The sequence below is a fragment of the Mus caroli genome, unplaced genomic scaffold (genome assembly GCF_978045245.1).
Source record: "Mus caroli unplaced genomic scaffold, Mus_caroli_1 scaffold_16, whole genome shotgun sequence".
In the NCBI taxonomy this organism is placed as follows: Eukaryota; Metazoa; Chordata; class Mammalia; order Rodentia; family Muridae; genus Mus; species Mus caroli.
The window spans coordinates 56,483,699-56,498,167 of NW_028227271.1; the positions used below are offsets into that span (position 1 = coordinate 56,483,699).

Consider the following 14,469-nt stretch of genomic DNA (forward strand, 5'->3'; position numbering starts at 1 on the left):
GTTACAGAGACAAAGTTTGGAGCTGAGACAAAACGATGGACCATCTAGAGATTGTCATATCCGGGGATCCATCCCATAATCAGCCTCCAAACACTGACACCATTGCATACACTAGCAAGATTTTGCTGAAAGGACCCAGATATAGCTGTCTCTTGTGAGGCTATGCTGGGGCCTAGAAAATACAGAAGTGGAAGCTCACAGTCAGCTATTGGATGGATCACAGCCCCCCCCCCCCCACAATGGAGGAGCTAGAGAAAGTACCCAAGGAGCTAAAGGGATCTGTAACCCTATAGGTAGAACAACAACATGAACTAACCAGTAACACCACCACCACCCCTCTGCCCTCCGGAGCTCGTGTCCCTAGCTGCATCTGTATCAGAAGATGGCCTAGTTAGCCATCAGTGGAAAGAGAGGCCCATTGGTCATGCAAACTTTATATGCCTCAGTACAGGGGAATGCCAGGGCCAAGAAGTGGGAGTGCGTGGGAGGGGGAGTGGGTGGGAGAGCGTGTGGGGAATTTTGGAATAGCATTGGAAATGTAAATGAAAGAAATACCTAATTAAAAAAAAAGAATCCTAAAAAAATGTATTTGTGAATTAGCAGATATCATTACTTTCCCAACTAACACAAGTTTCTTATGGAAAATTAGAATAAATCAAGGTATATTTTAAGAATTCACATGCTAGTTAGTCTCTTATAAGTGAGAATCTGATGAAGAAAACACAATTCAAAACTTTTGCAATGTAGAATTATCTTATTTAGTAAGATGAAAGATATCATGTGGGTACAGATGAGGAGGCTGGTGATGGTGATGGAGAACTATTTTAATAACATGCAAGACAATTGCAATGTGAAAATTTTGAAGACAGATCAATTAAAAGACATCAAAATAATACTGACACATTAAAATAAAAGGAAATTGATTTGAAGATGATGGAATTAAGTGACTATCACACGAACTGGGAAAAGATCTTTACCAACCCTACATCCAAAAAAGGGCTAACATCCAATATATACAAAGAACTTAAGAAGTTAGATGCCAGAGAAACAAATAACTCTATTTAAAAGGGGTATAGAGCTAAACAGTTCTCAACTGAGGAATTTCAAATGGCCAAGAACCACCTAAAGAAATGTTAAACATCCTTGGTCATCAGGGAAATGTAAATCAAAATGATCCTGAGATTCTACCTCATTCCCACAAGAAGTGCTAATGTCAAAAACTCAGATGACAGCCAATGCTGGCAAAGATGTGGAGAAAGAGGAACACACCTCCACTCTGAAAATCAGTTTGGTGGTTCCTCAGAAAATTGGACAGATTACGACCTGAGGACGTAGCTATACACTTCAGGGCATGCTCTGCCAGGAGATGCTCCAACACAGTCTCTTCTTAAGTGACACCTTTAAAAACACATCATATGGGGAAAAGTACCACATATTAACCACACTCTCTTGCCCACTATATATGTTTCTAAAACAGTTATATAATTAGCAAGGATTAGTTGTTGTTGTTGTTGTTGTTATTGTTGGTACCTGAGAAGTTTTGTCCAAATTTCACCTGCTCTCAATAAGAGAAATAGGTTTTAATCCAGTAGATTATTTTTATTGATTATATTTTAGTAAATAAAATCATACAATGCTTTATTGGTTAGGTTTTGTTGGTTTGTTTTCCAGAATGGAAGAATAGATCAATAGAAGTAATATAATCGAAGATCCTTATTAAAGTTTGGGAACGTGGGGAGGGTTTAATTTATAAAGTACTTTTCAGAGTTCAGATTCCCAAAAAACATGTAAAAGCCTAGGGCAGGAATGGCATTGCCTGTAATCCTAGCACTTGGGAGACAGACTCAGATAACTCCCAAGAAAGCTGCCTAACTAGAATAGTGAAACTGGAGATTTCTGAGATCAAATAGATAAGAGTACATAAAGACACATGACCTGCAAGCTTCCACATATATCACACATGCAAACATACTAGTCTGCACACTTGTGTCCACACACTTATGAATTCTTGGACACATGTATACATCACACACACACACACATACACACAGAGAGAGAGAGAGAGAGAGAGAGAGAGAGAGAGAGAGAGAGAGAGAGAGAGAGAGAGAGAGAGAGAGAAGACAGACATACAGCTAGAAAATTAATAAGTTAACCTTTGTAATAGTATTGTCAGAAAGACAGAGTTGAAATGGTGCATACAGTTGTGAGATCAATCACAGAAACACAATGTAGGTTTCTAAAATATCAAGAGGAAACTGAAAAATGTAGTAATGATGATTACCAATGACAGATTGCACATAACCTAAGCATGACTATAACTTCCTGATTCCTGCATGATTTTATAGTGTTTTGCTTCATTACAGGAAGTGTGTGCTTCATTACAGTAAGATTGATTGTTACGACAACTCCATAAGAGATCTGTGTCAACATTTTGTAGACATGTATAAAAAGCAAACACATTGAGGTATTTATATTTTCAATAAGTATTTAGGTCCAAGCCTTAATATTTAAAAACACTTAGGGAGCTCTTCTGCTCAGTCCTTTCTTCTAGGGAAGATTCCTAGCTATCCTGCTCTAGTGAAGACACCATATCCTGACCTATCATAGGGAATCTGCTGCACTCAGAACAGTTGGTAAGAAGCCACCACCTTCTAGAGTTCCAGAGCTGCCTTTGGGAGCCCAGTAGGCATGGGACCCCACCACCCACCAAAACCCCCACCCTCCTTATTACCACACCCTTTTCATCTCTTCCACCCCTTCTGCCCCTTCTTCCTGGTCCTTTCTTCTGGGGCAGATTCCTAGCTGGTCTGCTCCCATGAAGACACCATATACTGACCCATCATAGAGGACCCACTATAGTCAGAACAGTTGAGGATCCACTGCACTCAGAGCAGTTGGACAACAGCTTGACTGCACCACAGAAGACCCAATAGTATGAAGGCCTCACAGGAGATCTACTGCAGTCAGGGAAACTTATCAACAGCTTCTCTGCCCCTGTGAAAAGCCCCCAGTTGGAAGACCCCCACAGGTGGTCTGCTAGAGTGAGGGCCACAGGCCTACCAGGATAACTGAAGCAACTCACGGTCAAAAGAGGCAGACTCCAGACAATCACCCAGACCAACAAATACCAGGGCTATCCAGATGGCAAAAGGCAAGTAAAAAACTACAGGAGCCAATATACATGAGCATCATCAGAACCCAGCTCTCCCATCAAAGTAAGCCCTGAATACACCAACACACCTGAAAATCAAGAATCTATCCTAAATTAGGAATCTGTCCTAAAATCCTATCTCATGAAGTAATAAAGTACTTTAAGGAGGATATTAATAACTCACTGAAAGAAATACAGGAAAACACAGGTAAACAGGTGAAGTGAACCATGACATAAAAGTGGAAATAGAAACAATAAAGAAAATATAAATGGAGGCAAACCTATAAAAACCTAGGAAAACCTAGGAAAGAGGTCTAGAATTACAGATGTAAGTATCACCAACAGAAGATACTTGGAGTCAGACTTAGATAACTCCCAAGATGTTCAGGCAAGAGATAGGAGAAAGAATCAAAGGTATAGAAGATACCGTAGAAGAGATTTACACAACTGTTTAAGAAAATTCAAAATGTAAAAAACTGCTAACCCAAATCATCCAGGAAATTCAGAACACAGTGAAAAGATCGAACGTAGGAATTGTCAGAAAAGAGGAGAACAGATTCCGAGATCAAAGGATCTGAAAATTTCTTCAACAAAATCATAGAAGAAAACTTCCCCAACCTAAAGAAAGAGATGGCCATACAGGTAAAAGAAGCCTATATAACAACAAATAAATGGGACCAGAAAAGAAAATCCTCTTGTCACATAATAAACAAAACACTAAATGCACAGAACAAAGAAAGAGTATTAAAAGCTGCAAAGGAAAAGGTCCAAGTAACATACAAAGGTAGACCTATCAGAATTACACCAGACATCTCAACAGAGACTATGAAAGCCAGGAGATCCTGGTCAGAGGTCATGCAGACCCTAGGAGAACACAAATACTATCCCAGGCATTTATACCCAGTAAAACTCTCAATCAACATAGATGGAGAAACCAAAATATTCCAGGACAAAACCAAATTCAAACAGTATTTATCTACAATCCAGCCTTACAGAGCATCCTAAAAGGAAAACTCCAAATCAAGGAAGGTACATGCACCAAAGAAAGTACAAGATATTAAGCATCTCACAACAAAGCCAAAAGGAGAGAATCATAATCACATAAAGTCACCTACAAAAACAAGCATATCAGGAACCAACAGTCATCTCTCCTTAATATCTCTCAAGGATTCAACTCACCTATAAAAAGACATGTTAACAGACTGGATACACAACAAGATCCAGCACTTTGCTGCATACAAGAAATACACCTCAACAACAAAGACAGGCAGTATCTCAGAGTAAAAGGATGGAAAAAGTTCTTTCAAGCAAATGGTCCAAGGAAATAAGCAGGAGTTGCCATCCTAATATCCAATAAAATAGACTTTCAACAAAAGTTATCAAGTGTGATAAAGAAGGACACTTCATATTCAACAAGGGGAAAATCCACCAAGAGAAAGTCTCAGTTCTGAACATCTATGCCCCAAATGCAAAAGCACCCAAATTCATAAAAGAAACTTTACTAAAACTCAAAACACACATTGAATCCCACACAATATTAATGGGAGATTTCATCACCCCACTCTCACCAATGGACAGGTCATTGAAACAGAAACTAAACAGAGACACCGTGAAACTAAGAGAGGTTATGAACAAGATGGATTTAACAGATATCTACAGAATATTTTACCCTAAAACAAAAGAATACACCTTCTTCTCAGAAACCCATGGTACCTTCTCCAAAATGGATCATATAATTGGTCACAAAACAACCCTCAACTGAATCAAGAAGAATGACATAATTCCATGCATCCTATCAGATCACTATAGCCCAAGGCTGGTCTTTAAGAGCAGCAAAAGCTGGAGAAAACCTACATACAAGTGGAAACTGAACAACAATTTACTCAGTGATAATTTGGTCAAGGAAGAAATAAAGAAAGAAATTAAAGACTTCCTGAAATTTAATGAATATGTTGACACATCATACTCAAACTTATGGGACAAAATGACAGCAGTGCTAAGAGTGCTAAATGACAGCATAGCACTAAGTGCCCTGTTAAAGCAACTGGAGAGATCTTACACAAAGTTAACAGCACCCTTAAGAGTTTTAGAACAAAAAGAAGCAAACTCACCCAAGAAGACTAGAAGGCTGGTAATAGTCAAAATCAGTGCCAAAATCAACCAAATAGATTGTATTCTATTGTATTGTTTCTAACAAAACAATACAAAGAATCAACTAAACCAAAAGCTGGTTCTTTGAGAGAATCAACAAGATAGATAAACCCCTAGGCAAACCAACTAAAGAGGCAAGGGGCAGTATTCAATTAACAAAATCAGAAATAAAAAGGGAGACATAACAACAGAAACAGAGGAAATTTTTTAAAAAACCATCAGATACTACTATAAAAGCCTATACTCAACAAAATTGGAAAATCTATATAAAATGGATGGTTTTCTAGACAGTACCACATAATAATGTTAAATCAAGATCAAGTAAACTATCTAGACAGGCCTGTATCATACAAGAAAATAGAAGTCATTAAAACCTCCCAACTAAAAACAGCCCAGGCCCAGATGGATTTAGTGCAGAATTCTTTTTTTTTTTTTTTCATTTAGAATTATTCCTTTTATTTTTATTAATTCATGACAAATTTAAGCTATCTCATCTTGGAGGCAGTTAAGAAACTATAACATAGTTTTATCTTACTCTAATTTGCTTTGTACACTATTGCCAAATTAATGTTCATAAATAGACTTACAAGTTGGGGCCATTTATAATATTCAACTCCAGTAAATATTTACATGCATATATATCCTGTGTGTCAAGTTAATTTACACTTTTATATATATACATATATTTATTAGGTATTTTCCTCATTTACCCCAATGCTATCCCAAAAGTCCCCCATACCCTCCCCCCCCACTCCCCTACAAACCCACTCCCACTTTTTGGCCCTGGCGTTCCCCTGTACTGAGGCATATAAAGTTTGCAAGACCAATGGGCCTCTCTTTCAACTGATGGTCGACTAGGCCATCTTTTGATACATATGCAGCTAGAGTCAAGAACTCCGGGGTACTGGTTAGTTCATATTGTTGTTCCACCTATAGGGTTGCAGATCCCTTTAGCTCCTTGGGTACTTTCTCTAGCTCCTCCATTGGGGGCCCTGTGATCCATCCATTAGCTGACTGTGAGCATCCACTTATGTGTTTGAATTCTATCAGACCTTCATGGAAGACCTGATACCAATTTTCCTCAAACTATTCCATAAAATAAAAACAAAGGGATTACTATCTAACTTGTTCTTTGAAGTCACAATTACTCTGATACCTAAACCACACAAGGACCCAACCAAAAAAAAAAGAGAACTTCAGACCAATCTTGCTTATGAATATTGATGCAAAATTACTCAATAAAATCTTTGCAACCCAAAACCAAGAATATAAAAACCATCATTCACCATGATCAAGTAGACTTCATCCCAGGGATGCAATTTTGCTTCAATATATGAAAATCCAATAACATAATCCACTATATAAACAAACCCAATGAAAAAAAATCACATGATTATCTCCTTTGATGCAGAAAAAGCATTTGGCAAAATACAGCACCCCTTTATGTTAAAAGTATTGGAGAGATCAAGAATTCAAGGCCCATACCTAAACTTAATAAAAGGAATTTACTGCAAACCCACAGCCAGTATTAAATTAAATGGAGACATACTTGAAACAACCCAACTGAAATCAAGAAAAAGATAAGGATGCCCACTTTCCCCAAACCTATTTAATATAGTAATCAAAGTGCTAGCTACAATAAGACAACAAGAAGAGTTCAAAGTGATATAATTTGGTAAAGAAGAAATAAAAGTATCACTATTTGTTGATGATATGATCGTATACATAAGCAACCAAAAAATTCTGCCAGAGAACTTCTGCAGCTGATAAACAACTTCAGCAAGGTGGCCTGATATAAAATTAACTAAAATAAGTCAAATGATACAAATAATATGCTTCATACAAATTATAAACAAGCTGAAAAAGAAATTATGGAAAGAAATCCTTTCAAAATAGTGACAAATAATATAAAATATCTTGGAGTAACTCTAACCAAGCATCTGAAAGATCTGTATGACAATAACTTCAAGTTTCTCAAGGAAGAAATCAAAGATCTCAGAAAATGGAGAGATCTCCCATGCCAATTGATTGGCAGAATTAATCTAGTAAAAATGGCCATCCTATCAAAGGCAATCTATAAACTCAGTGCAATCCCCATCAAAATCTCAACACAATTCTTCAAAGACATGGAAAGAAAAATTCTCAAATACATCTGGAAAGGCAAAACAAAAAACTAACAAACAAACAAACAAACAAAACCAGAATAGCAAAAACAATTCTTAACAACAAAAGAATTGCTCTGGGAATCACTATTCCTGACCACAAGCTTCACTATAGAGCAATGGTATTAAAAAATTGCATACAGAGACAAACATGTTGGTCAGTGGAATAGAATTGAAGACTCAGAAATAAAACCACACACTTATGGACACTCGATTTCGACTAAGACCTAAACAATATACAAGGGTAAAAATAAAGCATCTTCAGTAAATGGTGTTGGTCTAACTGACTGTATGTAGAAGAATGAAAATAGACTCAAATTTCTCACCTTGCACAGAGCTCAAGTCCAAGTGAATCAAGGACCTCAACATAAAACCAGATACATTGCATCCAATAGAAGAGAAAGTGAGAAAGATCCTTGAACTCATTGGCACAGGGGGGATATTTCCTAAACAGAACTCCAATGGCTCATGCTCAAAGAATGAGAATTGATAAATGGGACCTTCTGAAACTGGAAAGCTTCTGTAAGGCAAAGAACATAGTCAATAAGACAAATTGGAAACCTACAGTTTGGGAAAAAAAATTCTTCCCTAAACCCACATCCAATAGAGGATTAATATCCAAAATATATGAAGAACTCAAGAAGCAAATCCCCCCCCCAAAAAAAAACAAACATACCTGATCAGAAAATGGAGTATAGAACTAAACCAAGATTTCACAACTGAGGAATCTCAAATGGCTGAGAAATACCTAAAGAAATGTTCAAAGTCCTTAGTGATCAGAGAAATGAAAATCAAAACGACCCTGAGATTACAGCAGTCAGAATGGCTAAAATGGAGTACTACTCAGCTATTAAAAACAATGAATTTATGAAATTCTTAGGCAAATGGATGCATCTGGAGGATATCATCCTGAGTGAGGTAACCCAATCACAAAAGAACACACATGATATACACTGACTAATAAGTGTATATTAGCTCAGAAACTTAGACTACCCAAGATACAATTTGTAAAACAGTTGAAACTCAAGAAGAAAGACCAAAGTGTGGATACTTCATCCTTCTTAGAATGGGGAACAAAGTACTCATGGAAGGAGTTATAGAAACAAAGTTCAGAGCTGAGATGGAAGGAAGAGACGGCCCCACCCGGGGATCCATCCCATAAACAACCAACAAACCCAGACACTATTGAATATGCCAGCAAGATTTTGCTGACAGGACCCTGATAGGGCTATCTTTTACCTGGGAGGTAAGAGAAACTCAGAACTCAGAACTTAGATGAAATGCCCTACAGTAGGAAAAGGCCCACCTCCATCTTGAAGACAGAGCATCAAATTAGGGAGGGGGGCATCCCACAGTCACAACTCTGACCATAATTGTTCCTTTCTGAAAGAATTAAAATTTTTGGGAAAAATAAAAACATGAAAAACTCTTAGCGATTGGTAAAGGTGGGGAGCAGCCAGACTGTCTTGGATCCTTCCATTATCATAACTGATATTGAAAATAAAACAATGACCATGGTAGGAAATAAAAATAGCTTTCATCGGAATGTCTGTTATGTTGGGGAAAGTGGTCCAGAAACCATGCAGAAGTAGAGCATCCTGTTTATGATTCTGACTACCCTGTCCATATCCAAAGGAGTTTGCCTTTCCACAGAGAAAATATTGTAAATCCTGAGCTATGTTTATTATTGTTCTCTTTTAATTTTTAATGCAGAGAAGACTAAGAAACCGTTGACTTCCATGTATAATATAGGCACGGATGATTTTTATACAGTAGCAGATATAAAGGTTTTTCTAATTTACATGAACATTAATTGAGCTAATTTATTCACAGGTGCATCACAAACAATTATTTGCCTTGACTTTTCTGAGATATTACTTACAAACTTTATCACCAATAGAACTGTGCCATGTGGGTCCTTACAAGAATCCCTCTTTCTTTTTGGTATTCATTTCTCAGTGACTGCGGCACCAATGAAGACTTCAAAGCATTCACAACTTGCATCACTGCTCTAAGAGGAATACCACGATATGTAACACAGATTCCTTCAGGAATCTATAGAAAACAATTTTACATAATTAACTCATTTCTTAGTGTTGAATAAGAGAAACTGCTAAACAATTAATTACTCCTGTTTAATTGACCATCAATTTATGCAAATGCTACTCATAATTAGAATAGAGTAAGGATATACTTCAGATTCAAATGTGCAATGTTGGGCTATGTTCTCTGGGGGCCAGTGATAATTCTCAGAGACTATTAATACATCTTTCTCTCCTGCTACTGCAGTGCATGAGAGGATTTTGCTGTATTTGGAAGAGGTCTTCACACACTCCTCTATTACCAGGAAGTTGATTAGACAAACATAATGGGATTCATCCTCTTTCAAGAGAGGAAATGAGAGATTTGTTCAGTCTCTGCCTCTCCAAGGGTGACTGATGATACTGTTCTCATTGTCTTTTCAGCACTATGTGGCGGGGATGTGAGAGGACCTAGCGGGACAATCTTGTCTCCTGGTTACCCAGAATTTTATCCAAACTCTCTGAATTGTACATGGACAGTTGATGTCACCCATGGAAAAGGTAATCTGCTTTATTCAAGAATACTGGATAATCATTTGGGTGTTTATTTTATTGTAATAAATAAGCTAATTTTATTGTAGTCATTTTTTTCATGTTCAAAACTCGGTAAGTACTAAAAGAAAATTCAATATGAAAGAAAAGTGCAGCACAGGCTTGCATAAGCTTTTCTTTTTTTTTTTTTCTAGGCATGAGCTATGCAGATAGCTCTTCCAATTTTTATTTATTTAGAATTTTTCGAGACAGGGTTTCTCTGTATAGCCCTGGCTGTTCTGGAACTAACTTTGTAGACCAGGCTGGCCTTGAACTCAGAAATTCGCCTGCCTCTGCCTCCCAAGTGCTGGGATTAAAGGCGTGCACCACCACGCCCGGCTTGCATAAGCTTTTCTAGAGTAATATACTGTGCTAATTTTTAAATCAAAATTTTGTTAGCATTACCTGCCTTTTATTATGGTGTAGTGAAGTAATAGTATTTGGGTTTGTTTTTTTTTAATGAAGAAATCTAATTGAGATCAGAATTGCATGGAACTTATTTAATATTTTCATATATCTGTTTATGAAGTACTTTTATGATGATATCTAAATAAAGATTTATAACTATTCCATAGACACTTCTGTGTCAAATTACTGGGAACCAAAGATCATATATGTCTCACATCATATAGATGGACTTTAAAATTGTGCTGTGTGGATAATAGATTTTCTAAAAAAAATAGATATCTTTTAAAAGTAAGCATAATGACATCATTGCATACACTAGCAAGATTTTGCTGAAAGGATCCTGATATAGCTGTCTCTTGTGAGGCCATTCTTGGGCCTAGCAAACACAGAAGTGGATGCTCACAGTCAGCTATTGGATGGATCACAGGGCCCCCAATGGAGGAGCTAGAGAAAGTACCCAAGGAGCTAAAGGGATCTGCAACCCTATAGGTGGAACATCAATATGAACTAACCAGTATCCCCCGGAGCTTGTGTCTCTAGCTGCATATGTATCAGAAGATGGCCTAGTTGGCCATCAGTGGAAAGAGAGGCCCATTGGTCTTGCAAAGTTTATATGTCTCAGTACAGGGGAATGCCAGGGCCAAGAAGTGGGAGTGGATGGGTAGGGGAGTGGGGGGGGAAGGGTATGGGGGACTTTTGGGATAGCATTGGAAATGTAAATGAAGAAAATACCTAATTAAAAAAAATAAAATTTAAACATGGAATCTCTTGCTAGACTAAAAAATTAATAAATAAATAAAAGTAAGCATAAATGTGAATGGTGTTGTAGGAAAAATAGTGGTCACGTGATGCTACTGGAAATGGAGTACAAAATAAGCAAAACAATACACCACAGTTGTAGTCCTGGAAAGATTACTATTCCACAGTTTTCAGGTACTAATGGCCCAGCATTATGTACCTGGAGGCAGAGACTGACCTTTAAATTCTGATGGAATGATTTTCATTTATGACTGTTGACACAGTTATTACTTATTTTATTATTACTATTGGAAACCAAAATAAATCAAAAGTAAAAATTAGCATGAGAAAATACAGTTAGAATTTAAAAGCTTGTTTTTATCCAACGTAAGTTTGTTTTTATAAAAGAAATTTGCTTTTAATAAAATTCTACATGATTTTATAGAGACGTTGGGATTAAATATGGGTTGTTAGAGTTAGGTTTTGTGTAGTGACTTAAATGCTACTAGAAAAAACTGTTAAAGTGAGAGTATAGGAAGTCACAGAAGCAACAAGGTCATTAATATTTTAAGTCTGGTTTGTATTGTTTTCTAGGATACAGAACGTTCTCTTTGAAATTAAAGAAAACTTACTACTATTTCACTGTGCAGTGGATTAGGGGAGTTTAAAATAAACTCTCTAATATTATACCGAAAAATGTAGGGCTACATGCTGCTTGCTATGTAAACACAGGTTTAATTAACACTTAAGGTTTCACTCTTTACAAGTTGTAAGTGTTAATTAAATCCATATTTACATGCCAAGGAAAGTGGGTTTAGATGCCTTTCTTTTAAGGAAGGTTTGCTTAAAGCACTGTTCCAAAGGCAAGGCAAAGTGAAGTGAAGGACTTAAAGTTGGGAGAAGAGGATAGTCTAGTACAGTTGGAAGACAATAGTCTAACCTTTCGCAGGTCACACTGCTTTTTATATATTGGTGCCTAGAAATGTGGTGTGTCTATTTATGACCAGTTCCTATTGCTTAGTTATACCTTGGGGAAACCATAATCATTTCTTAAATTTTTATTCATGCTTGGGTGTCTGGTGTTAGAATACTGCCACAAAAATTATAAAGAATAAATAAAACCCAAAATAAACTACCTTTCTAGGTCTCTTCCTTTGAAACCCATCCAGCTATGGGAATCTTTAACTCTAAAGTTTCAGTTTTACACAACTAAACACAAATACTTACATTTATTCTCTTTAACTCTTTTGTTACGATGGCACATTACTAAGTGATGAGATTTAATTATACAATTCTTTTTAGATCATTGTGATTTTGGGTAACAGTCATCACCAATACCTGATATTCTGTAATTATATATACAACAGATTTTTTTCTACTTTCATAGCAGACTTATATATTTACTTCTGTTAAATTTCATCACATTTTTGACTTAACTATTCTATGGTGGAATTTTAATGTTAATCTCCTTTCACTTATATTTGAATTTAACAGTTGGAATATTCTCATACTTCAGCAGAATCTCAATACTTTAGAGATTTATAAGAATATAGAATAGTATCTAAAGATTTAAGGAATTTCTAAATGTATTGCTGATAGACTTGTTACACTGTTTGGGCACATAAGACTTCTCAGTAGGTATATATTCAATTAATTATGGTATCATTCAGCCTTTATTGCTTCTGGCTTAGAGTGATATATGAAAATATCCTTAAGTATATATTTTAAAAGTAGGAGGTTAACTTTAGTTGATCATGTTAGGTCTTATCTTTAAACTCGGCCCTAGGAATTCTGATTCGGGGATACTGTGATTTCAAATTGAGAGTTGAATTATACTGTGAGTTCCTTTATCAAAGAATAAAACAAATAAATATATTTAAAAACAAAACCCACAAAAGTTAAGCTATATCTATGTTGTCTGACGGAGATGGAGAGCTGGCAAAAATATAATGTACATCAGAATATCTGTAAGTCATAATGCATAAATTAATTACAGAACTGTGAGTTTACAAGTTGAAAAATAAAATTTACAAAGCCCCTTGAAAGTCGTCATTGGTTAAACCACTATAAAAAAACTATGACATCAGCACTCTTTTGACTCTAAAGCCAAGGGTTTACAAGAGCATCTTTCACATAAGTTGTTTTACCAGAGCATCTTGAATAGTCATTCTCAAGAGAAGGGGAAAGAACTGTGATTGGAGACCCCAAAGCTTCTTGCTACTGCCCTTTTAGAGTTTTGTCTTTGCCTGTCTAATTCCTCATGACTGACCCTGTTCTTCAAACCAATTCTCTTTTGAAGGGCACTGCTTTCTGAAGCTTCTGAGAACTCTTGGACTAGTTGTTGCTTCTATTTCCATGATGCTATATGGACTCGCACCACTTGAATTCATAGCACTTTGCAGAATATTTGAAAGTCTGGTTTATGTGTCTTTTTCCTCAGATGGACATGGCTATTTATAATCTTTTCAGTCTTCATTCCAGAATAAAGATCCAGGTTTTCAACTTAAATTTTTGGTTAACTGATTTTTAGCAGAACTTTGAAAATTGTATTTCTTGCAGTATTAAAAACAGATTTTTAAAAAAATCTTTAAACCTTTTTTTTTTTCTGCCCGGTCTTCACACCTCTCCTAGTCTGTCACCCAACCACTCCCCATACCATACCATCTCTTCCCACCCATGTCTTCACTAGGATATCCTTACTCCCCACTCACACACACACCTTAATCCACCCTACTCCCACCTCACCAGAACTCCCTATTCCCTGGGGGGCCTCAAGTCTCTCAAACGTTGGGTGAATATTTTCTCACTGAGGTCAGATCAGGCAATCCTCTGCTGTATGAGCCTCACATCAGCTAGTGTACACTGCCTAGTTGGAAGCTCGGTGTCTGAGAGATCTCTGGGATCCAGGTCAGTTGAAACTGTTGGTCTTCCTATTGGGTCACCCTCTTCCTCAGCTTCTTCCAGCTTCCATCTAATTCAACCACAGGGGTCATCAGCTTCATTCCTTTGTTAGAATGTAAATATCTATCTGACTCTTTCAGCTGGTCGTTGGATCTTTTGGAGGACTGTCATGAGAGGCCCCTTTTTGTGAGCAAACCATAGCCTCAGTAATTCTGTCAGGCCTTGGGGCCTTCTCCAAGTTGGATCCCAGTTTGGGCCTGTTGCTGGACCTCCTTTTCCTCAGCCTCTTCTCCATTTTTGTTCCTGCTGTTCTTTCCGGCATGAACAATTATGGGTTAGAGTTTTT

At 36.9% G+C, this 14,469-nt stretch overlaps 1 protein-coding gene across 3 annotated transcripts in view; it reads left to right on the top strand.

Moving 5' to 3' along the window:
• The window catches only part of Csmd3 (CUB and Sushi multiple domains 3), a 1,262,970-nt gene that overhangs the window by 836,435 nt on the left and 412,066 nt on the right, over positions 1 to 14,469 (top strand). For all 3 annotated transcript variants that reach the window (XM_029469819.2, XM_021183659.3, XM_029469820.2), the window contains one exon: positions 9,930 to 10,046. In XM_029469819.2, the coding sequence (XP_029325679.1) occupies positions 9,930 to 10,046 (117 nt within the window). The remainder of the gene's footprint in view (positions 1 to 9,929; positions 10,047 to 14,469) is intronic.